Source organism: Haliotis cracherodii, unplaced genomic scaffold (genome assembly GCF_022045235.1).
Source record: "Haliotis cracherodii isolate W230 unplaced genomic scaffold, xgHalCrac1.p SCAF_3, whole genome shotgun sequence".
Classification (NCBI taxonomy): Eukaryota; Metazoa; Mollusca; class Gastropoda; order Lepetellida; family Haliotidae; genus Haliotis; species Haliotis cracherodii.
In genome coordinates, this window is record NW_027266286.1 from 37999349 (window position 1) to 38016277 (window position 16929).

General features: G+C 38.7%; 1 protein-coding gene across 4 annotated transcripts in view; it reads right to left on the reverse strand.

Annotated features, from left to right (window-relative positions):
* Nucleotides 1-16929, reverse strand: part of LOC139473774 (E3 ubiquitin-protein ligase SHPRH-like) — a 361380-nt gene that overhangs the window by 115851 nt on the left and 228600 nt on the right. For all 4 annotated transcript variants that reach the window (XM_071256526.1, XM_071256527.1, XM_071256528.1 and 1 more), the window contains exons 21-22: nucleotides 5671-5844; nucleotides 4618-4686 (exon numbers count right to left, since the gene is read on the reverse strand). In XM_071256526.1, coding sequence (XP_071112627.1) covers nucleotides 4618-4686; nucleotides 5671-5844 — 243 coding nt within the window. The remainder of the gene's footprint in view (nucleotides 1-4617; nucleotides 4687-5670; nucleotides 5845-16929) is intronic.

The window sequence follows — 16929 nt, forward strand, 5'->3', positions numbered from 1 at the left end:
TGGATAATCATTGCTCTTCGCGTCTACTCCGTTCATAATCTGCCTCTGTGTGGCTTGTGGTCTGTGGGTAACGGTAGCTGTGCGGTGGCTGTCCTCTCAGACCATACAGCTGGCTTTGGGGCTGTTGGTTGATAGTGAGCCGAGTGGCTGGACGGTCGGCTAATTGTAGGCTGGCGTTGGTCGGTCTGGGTAGCTGTGGGTTGCTGGCCACTGCGACGGCTGTACGGTGTCTTAACGGATGGCTGGCTGGCTGGATGGCTTGGTTGCCATAGACGGCCGGTAGATGGATGCCGTGCGGCTCCCAGACGGTATTGTCCCGTGGTAGGGTAACGCCTAGTCTCTTATACCCAGATGGTCGTCTGGCCGGTCAATCGGCTGGCCATACGTCGCAGTTTGCTGGTTTTCTGTATACGGGCCTACAGCCGTGTATGAAGATCTGATGGTGGCATTCCCCTCTGTGGTCTCTTGACCGGGGAATTCTTCTTTGCCAGAGCTATCTCCTTGATCTTTTCCATCTCGTTATACGTTGCCCAGAGCTTCGTCTCAAGCATGCCCTTCACCATCTCCTGCTGTTCTTTGAACAGTTGCTGGATCAGACTCATGGTAAGTACAGGAGATGGTGGGTTGGCTGGAGAGGATGGATGATCTGGACCATGGCTGACAGAGGAGTATTCTTTTAAATTCCAAGTCCCACTCAATCAATTCCAAATATCCTAAGCACTGGGTGTTCTCAGATGGTTGATCCTGTTGGGGTTGTTTTCTAAGAGGTCCTGATCTACGGCCCACAAGGAGAAGGCAAGAGAAGATAGAGGCTTGAGTGATCGCTGAATTTCCAACTGACAGCCAGACAGCTATCAGGCATGCGGATGGTTGTGGGTTTCAATGAGCCTGTCATGCGATGTAAGTCCTTGTCCAGTACATGCACGCCATCCACCACCTCAATCGAATGTATCGGAAAGTCATTCTTCCGGAAATGAGGAACATGGAAGGATGAAGTTAGCGAGAGCTTCACAAAGTCTTCGTCAAGCATGGAAGTGAGTAGTCATCATGGGAACAGTAGGCAGAGAAGTCGGATTTGACCAGATATTGACACTCTTGTCCTCGTTAGGTCCCGTTGATGGCGCTGTGGAGGCCGACCTGTCTGCAATCCAATCGGAGATTTGCTTCATTCCAAGATGAATATTCGCATCCGGTGAGCAGGTGTAAAGTGCAAAGTCCTTCGTAGCTAGGTGGCTACAAAAACAACACTGTGAAGATGATGAACAAGGGTCCGTGCAATCAGGACAGAGGGGATGTGGATCCCTGTCGGACTTGTTTCCATGGCAGGCAATACCGGGCATATTTAAGCAAAGTCAACTTCACAAATGTGCATACACACGAGCAGCTCATGGAGATTAGTTTGTAACTCAAAAACTCATGGGTTTCTAAGAGAGACAATTGACATAAAAGAAGTGTGAAAGAACACTTAAAACGTACACATAGGAATAGCTAATATATTTAGAAAAAATTACCAATACACAAGTAATAGAATTTCTAACACAAGACACGAATATGTGGCCACATGGTGAATACAAAATGGCAAGAACAACAAGATGCCTGTAATTACAGTGACTAAAGTGACTATTGAACAAAATTTTAGCACAAATTACGTATGAATTAGATCAAGAATGGATAAACTACATACATCAACACAATATCAATTGTAAACAAAGTGCAAACAAGCATGAGATATTCATATCCCCCGCCAATATGACATGTCAAGTTGTGTGCAATGCATTAGCTCCTGTGAACTATGCCTTTTTGTAAATGGCCTAATTACAGCACTAAAAAAAGTTATTACTGGTGTTGTTTTGCCATCTGCAGTTTTATGATAGAATATGTAACTGTATTTGTAATGAGTAAGGATGAGACATATGGACGAACAACTTCTTTATTACAATTAGGATCGATGGTTTCAGTGTAGGTTCTAACACCGTTATCAAACAAGTGAAGTACAGAGTATGGTTGACAAGAATATATATAGGATAGGAGGCAGTGTATACAGTTGAGTAGGTTTAAGATCAGTTACACTGTTGTATTTGTAATGAGTTGTGTTTCTGCATGAAGTTAGTCAGTGATTGCAACAAGCGTGTCCATGACAGTTTTGGAGGAACATACACACAAGAATGCAGAACTTACCAACAAGAAAGGAAAAGTATTCAATACTGTGAGATGACACTATGTGCCAAGTTTGGTGAAGAAATATGGTATGGTTTTCAAGATCTGCTCCAGAAATGGAAAGTCAAAGTCGTTGCCATGGAAACTCGAAAAATAATTTCTTTAAATATCCCAAACTATCAAAAGGCATCAGTTCATCACTAGACCTATCTATGTGCCAAATTTATTGAAGAAATATGGTACGGTTTTCAAGATCTACTCCGGCAACGAAATGTGACGGACGGAAGGATGGACAGAAGTATGGAAGGACAGAAGTATGGAAGGACAGAAGGTCGGACGAACAGCACCCATACCTATATCCCCCTTCCACTTCATGGCGGGGGAAAATAACACAAAGGATTCTGGCATCTGCAGAAGACTTTATTAACACACAACACGTCTGACTTTGTTCAGTGACAAAGCAGTAAAGTGCTCTTCTGTGACGTCACCACTACCAGGTCACGTGGCAGGTGTGTGAGGGCACTGCCACACCAACCGTTGAAACAACTTCTTCTGCAGCTAGGCCTCTCACAGCTTTGACTTTCTGTTCAACAAGTCATCAGAAAGATGACATATCCCCCCAGAAGCTGTCTGTAAAGTAACCACAAGTAAATGTGCAATTCTGTATGTAAAGAGTCAAGAGTTGAATGTTCTTTAAGAAGCATACATTGTTTACCAACAAAAGATCCACCATGGTCGCATCCATATGAAATGGAAAGTAAAACGTGTGTTTCTGTTGTTGTTTTTTATGCAAACAAATGACAAATTCCAAGAAACAAGCGTATAGTCAACAAAGTCATCTATATCCCCCACCCATTTTAGCACGTTATGGTCAAAAACCAGGTAACTGACCAAACATTTCTCTTAGCTCATGTCAAAATAGCTGGATTGGAAATTCTAAAATAAAAATTTCTAAAACTCCTTAATATCAAAAGGCACCTGTTCAGTATGTACTTTATATATGGACATGCAAGGTCTGGCAAGGAAATATTTAACAATTTATTTGTTATACTCCATAAGTGAACCCACCCTATATGAAAACTTAATTCCAACTTGTTGCGATGGGAACGTAAAAAATAAATAAAATAAAAATTCTTAAATAGCAAAAGGCACCAGTTCAGTATGTGCCTGGTAGACATGCAAAGTTTTGTAAGAAAGTATTTAACAGTTTTTGAGTTACGCTCCGGAAACGAACACCACCCTTATAGAACCTAAGTCCAACTTGTTGCCATGTAAACGTAAAAAATAAAAATTTCTAAAATTCCTAAACAGCAAAAGGCACCAGTTCAGCATGAGTCTGATAGACATGCAAAGTTTCGTAAGAAAGTTTTGAATGGGTTTTGAGTTATGCTCCGGAAACGAACTGTACCCTATAGAACCTAAGTCCAAATGGTTGCCATGGAAACGTAAAAAATAAATAAAATAAAAATTCCTATATAGCAAAAGGCACCAGTTCAGTATGTGCCTGGTAGACATGCAAAGTTTGTAAGAAAGTATTTAACGTTTTTTTAGTTACGCTCCGGAAACGAACACCACCCTTACAGAACCTAAGTCCAACTTGTTGCCATGTAAACGTAAAAAATAAAAATTTCTAAAATTCCTAAATAGCAAAAGGCACAACTTCAGTATGTGACTGATGGATATGCCAAGTTTTGATCAAATACACTGAATTATTTTCGAGTTCTGCCCCGGAAAAGGAAATGATAACAGACGGACAGACAGACAGACTGGCTGATCGCTATATACCCCTGCATTATATGGATAAAAACAGCAGTAAATGCTTAAGGAGTAAAGCAGGATAAGTTAAAAAATATAATTACTGAATGAAATGGTCTACCCCATCATTTTCTACCTTGAAATAATCATGCACATCTCTTTCACAACAGCCTTGTACTTCATTAAGAAGATGCAGTGTGAAATGCCAGGTACAGCCCTGTGCTTCTGTACATCTCATGCTGTGCATGCCTGTGCTTTTGCTGTTTTTTCTTTCATACATCACTTCTATTTTCTGTGCAAATGTATGATTGTTATTGTCATTTTGCTGGAAACAGATTGCAGACAAGAATGAATCTCATGCAAAAAGAGTTGGCATGTATTGTGACAGTCCAAACTGAAGGACTTCAGGAAATTCCTCGAAGATCATGGAAACAGGCATCCTTGAGGTCAATAAACACTGTCACCTTCGATAAAAACCTGAGCTGGGATCCTAAAGATCCAAAAGCAGACAGAGCTCTTAAGAAAAGGAATAGTGCATAATGCAATCACCAGTCATTTAACCAGATGCTCGACAGATAAACATAATGAGTGGAGCAATTGGAGATCATCTTATCACCCATAACAGACATTCCAATTCTTCTCTCTCATTCAGTTTTACTGTCCCAAGTATAACCTCAGATTCATTTTTTTCTGCATATAACATACCTTTCCCTAAAGGAGAAAATCTTTGCCTCATAAGCATTAAACAGCTCATCTGTCTTACAGAAAGGGCATCTGAAAGAGAAACGAAAACAATGTCAAGACAAAATCAGGATTTTATCCAACATATACATTGCATAGTTTGAAAATAGACAGACAGACAGGTTTATTCAGTATTATGGCCTCATGGCCTAAAGTACAATTGACTCTAACTCATAAAATATTGTCCCATGAATATACAGCAATAACCTATTCTTGAATCTGATATTTAGAGCTGTGTACAATCCACCCTCTGACAGTACTTGACATCACCTGATGTGTACTTATAACCTGACAGTACTTGACATCACCTGATGTGTACTTATAACCTGACAGTACTTGACATCACCTGATGTGTACTTATAACCTGACAGTACTTGACATCACCTGATGTGTACTTATAAACTGACAGTACTTGACATCACCTGATGTGTACTCATAATCTGACAGTACTTGACATCACTTGATGTATACCCAAAACCTGACAGTACCGGTACTTGACATCACCTGTTGTGTACTCACACCCTCTGACAGTACTTGACATCACCTGATGTGTACTTGTAACCTGACAGTACTTGACATCACCTGATGTGTACTTGTAACCTGACAGTACTTGACATCACCTGATGTGTACTTGTAACCTGACAGTACTTGACATCACCTGATGTGTACTTATAACCTGACAGTACTTGACATCACCTGATGTGTACTTGTAACCTGACAGTACTTGACATCACCTGATGTGTACTTGTAACCTGACAGTACTTGACATCACCTGATGTGTACTTGTAACCTGACAGTACTTGACATCACCTGATGTGTACTTATAACCTGACAGTACTTGACATCACCTGATGTGTACTAACACACTCTGACAATACTTGACATCACCTGATATGTACTTATAAACTGACAGTACTTGACATCACCTGATGTGTACTCATAACCTCACAGTACTTGACATCACCTGATGTGTACTTATAACCTGACAGTACTTGACATCACCTGCACTATACTCACATCCTAAGAGTTTCTTTGGCTGGGCGCAAACAGCATCCTACTGTCTCACTGACAGCATCCATGGTTGGCTTCCCACGTATTTTCTTCACAGCTTTCACCAACTTTTCTCTTGCACTTTTCATGGCAGAGAGCTGAGTATAGATGCAATACTCCAATCCTTGTATGTTGCGAAAACTGTAATCAGAAAAAAGATTTGAAATGTATGAAACTATTGAATATAGACTTAAACGCCATGTGTACACTAATCCCATAAATGAAAATGACTAAGCCGTGAAGATCTGGGGTAGAATATGACTTCAGCAACCCATGCTTGCCTTTAAAGGCAACTATGCTTGTCCGTAGAGGCGACTAACGGGATCGGGTTGTCAGACTCGCTGACTTGGTTGATGCATGTCATCATATCCTAATTGTGTGGATCAAAGCTCATAATATTAATCATTGGATTGTCTGGTCCAGACTCGATTATTTAAAGACCGCTCTCATATAGGTGGAATATTGCTAACAGCAGTGTTAAACAACAAACAAACATGAAACTAACTCATTTGTCAATACCAAACTATCCAAACAACAGCTCTAAAGAAACACATTGAAGCTCAGAAGCATATTGGTCATGTACATCCAAATAGATCAGTGATATTTGTACATTCAAAGCATGTAGACCTCAATTATAATTTGGTTTATGTTGATTCCAGATTTTAGAAATGTTTATAACACCACACCTACCGTAATCTAATTGATAACAAAGCAATTTATGACTTTATCCATGAGACCAAAACTTGAATCTCTTTGGTCAGTTAAGTTCAGCTGATATATGTCCATATATTCCCATCCAAATAAGATCACTGAATTATTCAATCAAAATGTTCACTGATAAGACAGCATTTATCAAATAACAAATACACAACAAAATATAGCAACTATGAACCAGTGAATCATGACTTTAAGGTATGCATTACGGCCTCATAAGAATATCAATATTGATACTGTAGGTAAAAAAGACTAGATTACTGTATGAGATAAACGTATTTATGCAAATGTAATTACATATAACACGTATTAAAATATTGCATTTCTTAAATGTGATTTTGTATATTTGACAGATCCGAGAATCTCGAACAGAAGGCCAAGTCATCCCTGACCCCCATGCCAACACTGTTCGACGAAGCAGTAATGGCATTGAAGAATGGTGAAGCCTGGACCGATGAAAGCAGGTCCGTAGTGGAATCCATGCCCACATTCCACGCGAAGGACACTCTGTACAGAGCAAGACAATCCATGTTACCACCACTTCCTGCACACAGAAGAGACCTCGTCATCCCAGACCAGTTTCAGACCCTCGACGCCGGAGAGCAGTTTCTTCTTATCAACGATGGCGACGACAAGAAGATCCTTGGCTTTAGTACCACCAACAACCTCCGATTTCTGTGTGCAGCCGACACCATCTATGGAGATGGAACCTAGCTTTTACGTGACTCCACGTCTCTTCTACCAGCTGTACACCCTCCACGCCTTCGTCGCCACCAAGATGGTGCCCCTAGTATTCCTGTTGCTGCCAGACAAGCAGAAGGAGACCTACGACAGAGCCTTCCGCCTGGTCAAGGCCGAGGGTTCCAGCTACTGCCCCAAACAATACAGGTAGGCCAAATGTGTTTAATTTGGTGTATATTTTAGTGTAATATGATATATGAAACATGTCCATATTAGCGCATATACCAAATTTTTATTTTTATTTTTCTATTTTCAGATGGACTTTGAAGCAGCTGCAAAGATAGCAGCACTCGATGTCTTCCCCAATGCCACTTGGAAAGGCTTTTTTTTCCATTACACCCAGTGTATGTGGAGAAAGGCTCAACAGGTCGGTCTCCAGTCAGCCTATGGTGACAACCCAGAGGTCAAAACCTTTGTTAAAAGATGCGCTGTTCTTCCCATGGTTCCAGTGGAAGAGGTAAATAACATCACATCTCACTTAAAAAAGTTTAAACATTTAAAAGATATATTATAAAATATAATTATATGTAAATTACTATATGATTAACCTCAACATGCTATCGTATATAGCATTGAGAGTAAATAAGTTATGTTTCTTATGGCAATATATATTATTATTACAATCCAATTATGATAATAATATATATCTACAATATTCTTTCTGTAATTACAGGTTTATGATGTATGGCTCCAGACAATTGCTGACATGCCGAACGACCAACGCTGTGTCCAGCTCGGCGACTACGTCACCACAACCTGGGTTGAGACAGAGCAGGAGCCTTGGAACCATTTCAACAACGACGGCCCTCGCACCAATAACCACCTGGAGGGATGGCATGGATGCTTAAAGAAAGTCATCGGCAAAGCCCATCCCAACATCTTTGAGCTGATAAGATTTCTAGGAGCTGAACAGCAGAAGACAGAGTGTAATCTGCTACAGTACCAGGCCGGCAAGCGTCTCCCAACAAACAAGAAGTTTTGTGATATACAATGCAGAGTTGATCAACTGAAGACCAGACTGATCCAGAATGAAGTCAGCGTAATTTTCTTTGCTGACTCAGTGTCTCTTCTTCTCAAACTGTCCTAATTGCCCATGACTTTTACGTCATCTTTCATCTTTCGTTTCAAATCCATTCTCCACTTTTTTACTTGCTCGAGTTGTTAAAATAACACTTGATACCCATTGTTTAACTAGATTGGCGGATTAAAATATTCGCAGGACGACGACCTCACTTTTTGCTAGTTTGTTTTCATACGACACAGGGGTCGTCGTCCTGAGAATGAACCGATCAAACTTAGTTAGAATCCTTGTTTATCTGTGACATCTTCCAACTGGTGACATTTTAGTAAACTTGAAATAGATGAATTTTAATATTCATATTATTATAGTTTTTCAAATTGTAAAATAAAACTTTGATAAAATTGTGCCACACTCTCTGGAAAAATGTATTGTCTGTGGGTAAGTTTATATGTCACGTCACATCAGCATTTTTTCAGTTATATTGCGTCGAAATTATTGCCAGCTTTTGGGACTACATGTAACATGGCTGCTTTTGTATTTCTTATACAGGTGCTTGACTGCCTCAGTAGTGCATGATCAATTAGATTTTTCATTGTGTAAACAAATCAGTCAAGTTTGAAACAATAGATGAATAAGTTGATAAATTTGGACCATAGTTACTGATTAACAACTTAAGATATAGAGACAGGTCGTCGATATATATCAAACGTTATGGTCCTGTTAAGATGATTGACAGTTAGAACGTTGGAGTAAATGACCCTATATCTTAGGGTCAATTGCTTTTGACATGTTTAAACTCACTTTAAGGCACATGACAAGTCAAAGCTGGCCGCCCTGATTACGTTCTTATGTTTGACAGCAAATATGCCTGTGGATTTCAGAGAAAGATATGATTTTTACCTTGATGTTATTACAATAAGCGAGATCAAAGATCAAAGGCACCGCCCAGCATTTATTAGACAACAGACAGGCCAGGGTTGTCTGTTTCGCTTTGAACCACCATCCCCACCCTGTCGGTAGGGGTTATCTAATCGGTGAGCACATAACTGTGTCCAGTCTACCGCGGGGTTTGATGCTGTGTCAGTGTCGAATGGTTTTGTGATAGTTGTGCAAATATGCGTTGTATATTTTTGTTACTAACTTTCCTCTTATTTGCTAAAAGAAAACGGATATTACCAACAGTTAGTTAGCCAACTGGCATATCCACTGCCTGCTACATTCCTTATATAGGCTAAACAGTCCTGTTTGTGTGTTCTAGACGTAACATCCGAAGACTAATAAAGTCAATTTTAAGACAGTACAGACTATGGAGCCGAAAGGTAATATGTCCAGAACGCATCTGCTGTGTATAAGAGGATGTCTATGACCTGAAATGTTATAACGTTAGATTGCGAGGGCGAAACATTAATGTAGATACATGAGAATTGGGACACTGGCTGTGTATCACCAAGACATGCGGTTTGAAATCAGTCACTGACATTAGAGATGATGTTAATTAAACACACAATTTTGCTTTCATATGAAGCATTATGAGAACTGGGGTGCCAATATGCAAGTATTACACGCATTCACACATGGAAGATATTTATAGTTGATATTGTATGTTTTTCAATCAATCTGAACACATGTATATCAAAATAGCAAATAAACAAGTCCATGGAAAATGCTTTGTTTCACGATAATGTTTTTCCGCTTTCACTTTGACATTATATATCATAACAGAGTAAGAGAAGGTTTGGGATTCCTCTTGAAAGTACTGAAATAACAACTGTTGTTTACTGAACAGAGAGTTTTTATGATAAAAACATTGACTATCAATTTCTTCTCTCATTTTCCAAAGTAGTTCACTTCAAATATCTTCTCTTTTTCTAAACTGTTAAGAAAAAATATTCACATGATTACAAGGTAATGAGCCTGTTCAATGTTACCCTGTGAGATCTGTCAAATCCATCACGGATTTGACGCTATCTACAGGTTCAGCCATTTCCAATTTCCTCCACTAGTTATTGGAAACGTTCAGGAAAATATTTCCTTTCTCCCTTAATTCCATCTTTCATGCATGTAAAACATATACTTAGTAAGAGCTTTATATAATCCATACAATAAACTAATGTTCATTCATTATGATATTGATGGGTGTAGAGAACAGTCCATTTGAATTTTATGATTTAACACACACACATTTATGTACAGTTTGACAGATTATAATAATATGAATATAAAAAAGCATCACCACTTCCCAAGTTCACTACAATGTCACCAGTCGGAAGTTGTCGCGGATAAACACGGATTCTAACCAAGCCTGATCTTTGTTTACCATGGAATGCATGAACTGTTGAGTGACTTCTTTCCATCAGAATTACAGACAGAGAAAGAAAGGGCTAAAAATCCTGATGATATCCTGTATAGATGGTATTAGGTATTCACTACAAATTTCCTCTAATAATAAAACGTTCCATTTGACATCACTAAGCACCAATACTCAGCAGGATCATTATGGCAATTGTAAAAATCACCTTTAATGTGAAGGTTCTGGGCCGGAAGAGCGAAACCTCGCCATAATCAAATCTAAAATCTCTTCGCTTTCGTGAAGCTACAGTAAGACTGTTAACGCTACAGTAAACACGGGATATTGCTATACCGGGACTCTCAAATTACAAGAAAAACACAGAAATGCGTATACCGTAATCACAGTAGTAATTTATTAGATGCTGAAGTATAGTATAGTTGCACAAAAGTACTTTACAATTAGCAAATTTAATAACTCTAATACTTTAATATTTCATAGATGTACCTTATAATTTCTACAAAAACAACAATAACTTATATTTTAAAATATAATGGTAAATACATAAATACATACATAAATAAATTTGCGGTTGCACTGGCATACACGTTGTGTTCAAGTCATTCACTCCAAGTGGATCAGGTCACCCACGTGATCTGTCTACTCAACTTCGCCGATGACGTTGTTGACAAGATTGTCTTTCAGAGCCTGAAGACGGTTGTCAATCAGCTGGGTGGTGCTGACCAGTGGGCTCCAATTCGTTGAATGGCGACTTCTACGTTGCATTGTTCTCTTTAAAATGGCGTAACAACTTCAAAAATGTTCGGATTGCTCTTCCTGGCAAGTTTGTTGAGTTTGTGATTCCACCCCTCGACGTTATTGTTAGTGCGATGCCCTTGGTTACCAAAATGGTTCCAGATCTCAGGTACGAATTGGCGTCCTTCCACCCACGTTGTCGTGACGTAGTCCATGAAGGCTGCAACCTTGGGACCCGCGGGACTGTCAGCGATGGCTTGGAGCCAGACGTCGTCGACCTTGTCCAAGGGAAGCAGAGGCAAGGCTGCGACTCTTCTCACCAGTCGCTGCACTTCATCATTGTTCTTGTAGTCCGTAGCCAGACCTTCCTCCTGTACTCGACGCCAAATGCACTGGGTGAAGTGAAAATAACAGCCACTGATCAAAGTGTAGGGAAAGGCATTGTGGGCAGCGATTTCAAAGTCTAACTGGAAAGTTCTTGGATTGAAGTAACAATTCTGCTGTTGAGCCATTAGACGTAAATGTTCAAATGTCCTGGTGTAGGTATCTTTGGACTTGTTCGGAAGCAGACAGTACACAAGTGGGAACATGTGGCCTTGGAATTCAGCATGCAGTGTGTAGATCTGCTCAAACAGTCGTGGAGCCGAGGAGAAGGTGCCTTCACCAAACACTTCATCTGCTGCACACAGGTGCTCAATGTTCTTGCTTGTGGTGAAGATGAGAATGTCGTTGTCGATGCGATGAAGGAAGTGTTCTCCTGCTTCGGTCAATGTCCACTGTCCTTCAAGATGAATCTCAGGTCGGGTGGCAGGAAGTTTGGGAAGGGTCTTGTGGCGTTGTCGGTACAGAATGGTCTTCAGGGATGCAAAGGAAGGAATTTCCTTAAGCAGGTCGTCTCGAACTACGTCGTGGTGGCGGCGAATTCTGGAAATCTCATCTCCGCATATGGTTGTAATCGGCTTTGTTTCCATCTTAGCACTCGAAAGATTCCACTTCCATCTCACATGGAATAGGGTCGTGGGTATGGTTCACCTGCAATTAAATAATTGCATTTTAACTAATATTAACTATAAACAAATACATACATGTGACAAATACCTGTGGTATCTAAAGATAAGTAATAATAATAAGTAAAATAAATAACTGAATAGTTTGTTAAGCAAAGTCTTTTGAGTTTATGTCTTTAAGATTATTATCCTCATGATCATGTGCATTATTTTCTTACCTGCAAAGCCGCTTGAAGAATGACATTTTCAGTGATCACGGACGCTCTGCAGGCAGCAACAATGCAGTTCCAATACTTCTTCTCACGGACCGTTTTCTTACAACAACGAAACTTGAATCCCTCATAAAACAAGTGCTGACCACCTCGCACGGTATCAACCATGGTCACTCGAACTTGTGCATTAGCCATTTTGATTTATATATACCATCAAATACATACTGTATGTATTCTTAAGAAACGACTCTCCTCTAAACTCATCGGTATCATAACCATATCAACTAAGAAACTAATTGTTTGTTCAATTAAGAAACTGATCATCTCTTCTCCTGTGTTTAAACATCCAACTGTATTATTTTTTACGAAACGACTCTCTAGTAAATCTCCTCTCCTCTCCTCTGTTTGAACAGCACGGGCGCTAATCTAAACTACGGTAATCCGGTGCTTTTATAGCAATTACTCAATTCTCGCTTTCGTAGGACAAATACCCCAACTTGGGTTTTCGCTTTACTGATACTAGGGAAAATTGGATTTTCGCTAACCAAGCACGACACCAATGTGAAACCCCCAGTGATTGTTAAGATAACAAATCCTATCTGTAGTCAGACAACATGACAGTCTATATTCATTTCCAATATGCTCCAGTAAATAGTGGGTAATGCCAGAATAACACCCTCTGAAAAGATACCTCTAGTCCACCACCAAACCTCATCTCATTAACTTTTACCATAAACAAACAAAAGTTAGGGTGTGGGGAAATGTCCAGTATTGAATATCAAGAGAACTTTTTTTTCATAAAGAAATACTAAATACCCTTATGGACCTTCTATTATAAGAAATACATCTTCTTGTGGACCTTTTAATTTCAACGGTTATATGCTACTTACGTTTAAATGTATCTAATTTTACAATTAGTTTAATGTATTACATTACATTACATTACATTACATTACATTACATTACATCTGTTGTCTTAATCACTGACCCATCACTGTCAGTCGGCATGTATCAAATCTTTATAACTGGTGAGATTGTGATAACTGTCAAACCTGACTTATTTGTCTGAATGACACGTCTCAAAACAAAGGGTGAACCGCTACACAGTAACTCGGGGTGACGATTTTCTGTGTTATAGAATCAAAGTACCGTTGTGCTGCATGTGTATGGACTACATATATCTCACGATGATGTGTGGATCCTTAATCAGTACGATGTATGGCATAAGTATATACACTTAAAAGTAGACACATGTTAACGATAATAATGACAGAGAGATAAATAAACGCAGGTTGGGTAAGTATTATTACCTTGGTTAATTATAAGTTGCCATTTTTTAAACAGTTTTTCATAAGATGAAAGAAATGATGGTGCAGAAAAAAGACTAGCAAATAACACTATAACCGTGACGGAATTGCTTAACTTAATACAATCCACAAAAAACAATATATAGGGCGCTTTTTTACTATTTATAATTCATTTATGGATACTAAAGAATGAATTTATATCACACATTTGATTTTGTTTTATCATGAAATGTTTATTAATATGGCACACCGGTTTTTAGATATCACTAACTGAATTTATTATCAAATGATGTACCTTATCACCTAAAAAATCAAATATAGTATTGTATCTATAGCCTTCATCTCCGTGAACTTTACGCACATTTTTTAATAATTCGTGAAGACAGGTACAGTATCGTAACATTTGCATATATAGTCATATTCAGATGATGTCTCTACATATATATTCAGATGATGTCTCTACATATATGTAAGGGCTAGCTTCTTCCTTTTGTTTAGTCAGCAGCTTTCCTCCTGGCTATGGATGTGGAACACAGGCTTTAGGGTTACATATGAATCTTGTTATCATTGTATTTTAATGCGATTTGAATATTATTATTTACTATCGTATTTACTTCATGTTTTGAATGAGACGTTTTATATTTATATGTCACCACAAATTACAATTATTGCTTGTAAGCTCAACACAATTGACAAATACTCTAAAAGATATGACTAGTAAACCATTAATGTACGCTGAAAAATATATATTGTAAATGCCAGAATGATGTATCTAGGATCAAGTAGAAGATATATGGACAGCAGCGCTGGGAATTTATTCAACAAGCCCGTGAAAACAACACTGCTTTAGCTCAATCCTTACCACTCCTGGCGGCCATTATGCGACGGCCATCTTACACACAACCACACGCTCACGTCTACAGGTCTCTTCCTGCGGTACAGTAATTAGTAGAACCCCCTCCCTCAAGTGTATCCTCCATGATATAACCTACTCTCATTAATTAAATGGTGCCCTTTCCCAGCATCACGGCTATGGAGCTGAGACAAAGAGACCCAACCATAATAAAGTAATTAGGGTCCAATAAAAACAATGCTCCACCAAACCTCATAAACATGATCACTGAAAGTTTAATGTCAAATCACAAAAAAGCATTTGAATAGCAATAACATTTAAAGGGGCACTGATCTAAAGCAATTCCCCCGGGACTGGTTGTTGCCTTTGTTATTGTTTTTTCCTGTGAGTACCGAGATGATATAGCAGAAACCTAGACAAGTTCGCGACCTGTGCTCCGCAATTCGTAAGCGCATTTGTCACTTTTATTGACCGTATAAGGGTGTATGTTCACATTGATCAACAAAATGAAATACAGTTTTGGAAATAATAAGGAAATGTAGGTATCCTTGTGGGTAGCATCGGTAATGGTGATGAAGTTTTGATAAGTCACTTGCTTGGTAATTGTGCGATTCTCGTTTACACTATTTTGACTTGCAACACAAAGTAAATATTTCTCCCGAGCATTGCTTATTTTATCGTGTTTATATTTTTACAGTCAAAGTGTGCAAAATTTTCACTTAGGAAATTTATTAAATGCCTGAATATTCAGTTATTTTACAAATTGACTGAAAAATATGTCCATCTGTATTATTATGACAACGAATTCCAAACATTTTTATGTTTAATATCATCACCAAGAGACTGAAAATATTACGATGAAAAGTATGTTTCTATATTGTTTGGCTTCTAATCCTACATAATAATCTATTGTGATGTTTTTAGGTCCTTTTGATCGTCTTAATCAATTTTGGTCAATCTGTTGAAGAAATGGGCAGATTTTTCAGTCAAAATGACTGATATATTTACACATTTCATAAATTGACTGTAATATACAAAGGAAAAGACTTGTGAAAACAATGTCTATCGCGCATCGAAGAATTTCTCAACCAAGACGTAGAGGAACAAGAATGAATCTGTCCAATGCACTGCAAATGAAGGAAAACAAAATGTCATATCATAATTACAACCTACCAAATTTATGTGTATAATTTTAGGCAGCTTCCTTGTTCGCGGAATGTATCCGTGAATATCCACACAATGGAACAATACCCCCAAACGTCTGCAGCTGTACAAAGAAACCTATTTGATGTCCCGTGTCTCTGTAACAATCAAATATTCTAAAATATATGTATCGTTTCGTGATATTATAACCCTTGTTCGTTTCTCAACTGATCACTTAGATTGTTTCAGGTGTTTCACATAGGTGTCAAGTCTCAAAGGTCGGCTGAGAAAGCCCACGTGACAACTATTTTCATAACGTCCACCGATCCTAAAATAAATCCATTGAGTTAGATGACAATGAGCAATTAATCAACGTATTATTGGTTAACCCTTTGAACAATGTATGTTTGTTTTTACATCGGCACTTCACGCAAGGATATGAGTGTATTCCCTTAGTTGTAGTAAACCTAGACATGTGAACACTCATATCCACCGTGCAAGATAACAGTGATTAATCAATCAATGTATTTTCTGTTAATCCTTTGATGACTACGAACGATCCGCTGATTTACAAAAAAAGTAAATCAACTGATCATTCATCTCTTGCTGGGCTGCCATGTGCATATTACATAACACACATTTCACCTAATTATACCTGTAATAAATTCATTAACTGAGCATCAAGTGAATGACGACAAATACACAAATGTAGGGTTATACCAGAAAACGTGAATGACAACAAGGGAGTGGTAATCATATTATCGACGCAATCCTAAATCCGAAAATGCTTTCACTGCATGGATACTTTTTTTAAAACTATAACAATCAGGGGTATTCCAAATGATGACAACCGATGAGATCCGCCGTTCTTTTTGTCTGTTTGTTTATAGATCAAGGTAAACCAATCAGTGTTCAAAAATGGGTAAATTGCCTCCAAGTTTATTCTGCTGTCCTTGCAGACGGTAGCCCAGTCTCTTGTCACGCTCAGTTGCGTTGCGTATCATCCGGGTACTCACAGGGAAAAAACAATAACAAAGGCAACAACCAGTCCCATGGAATTGCTTTAGATCAGTGCCCCTTTAACAGGATCATGTATTCTCTTAACACCATCGCAAAACATCATGTAGAAGCCACAACAGTACACATATTTTCCAACAAAATCACATCTAAAAATGAGACATCAGC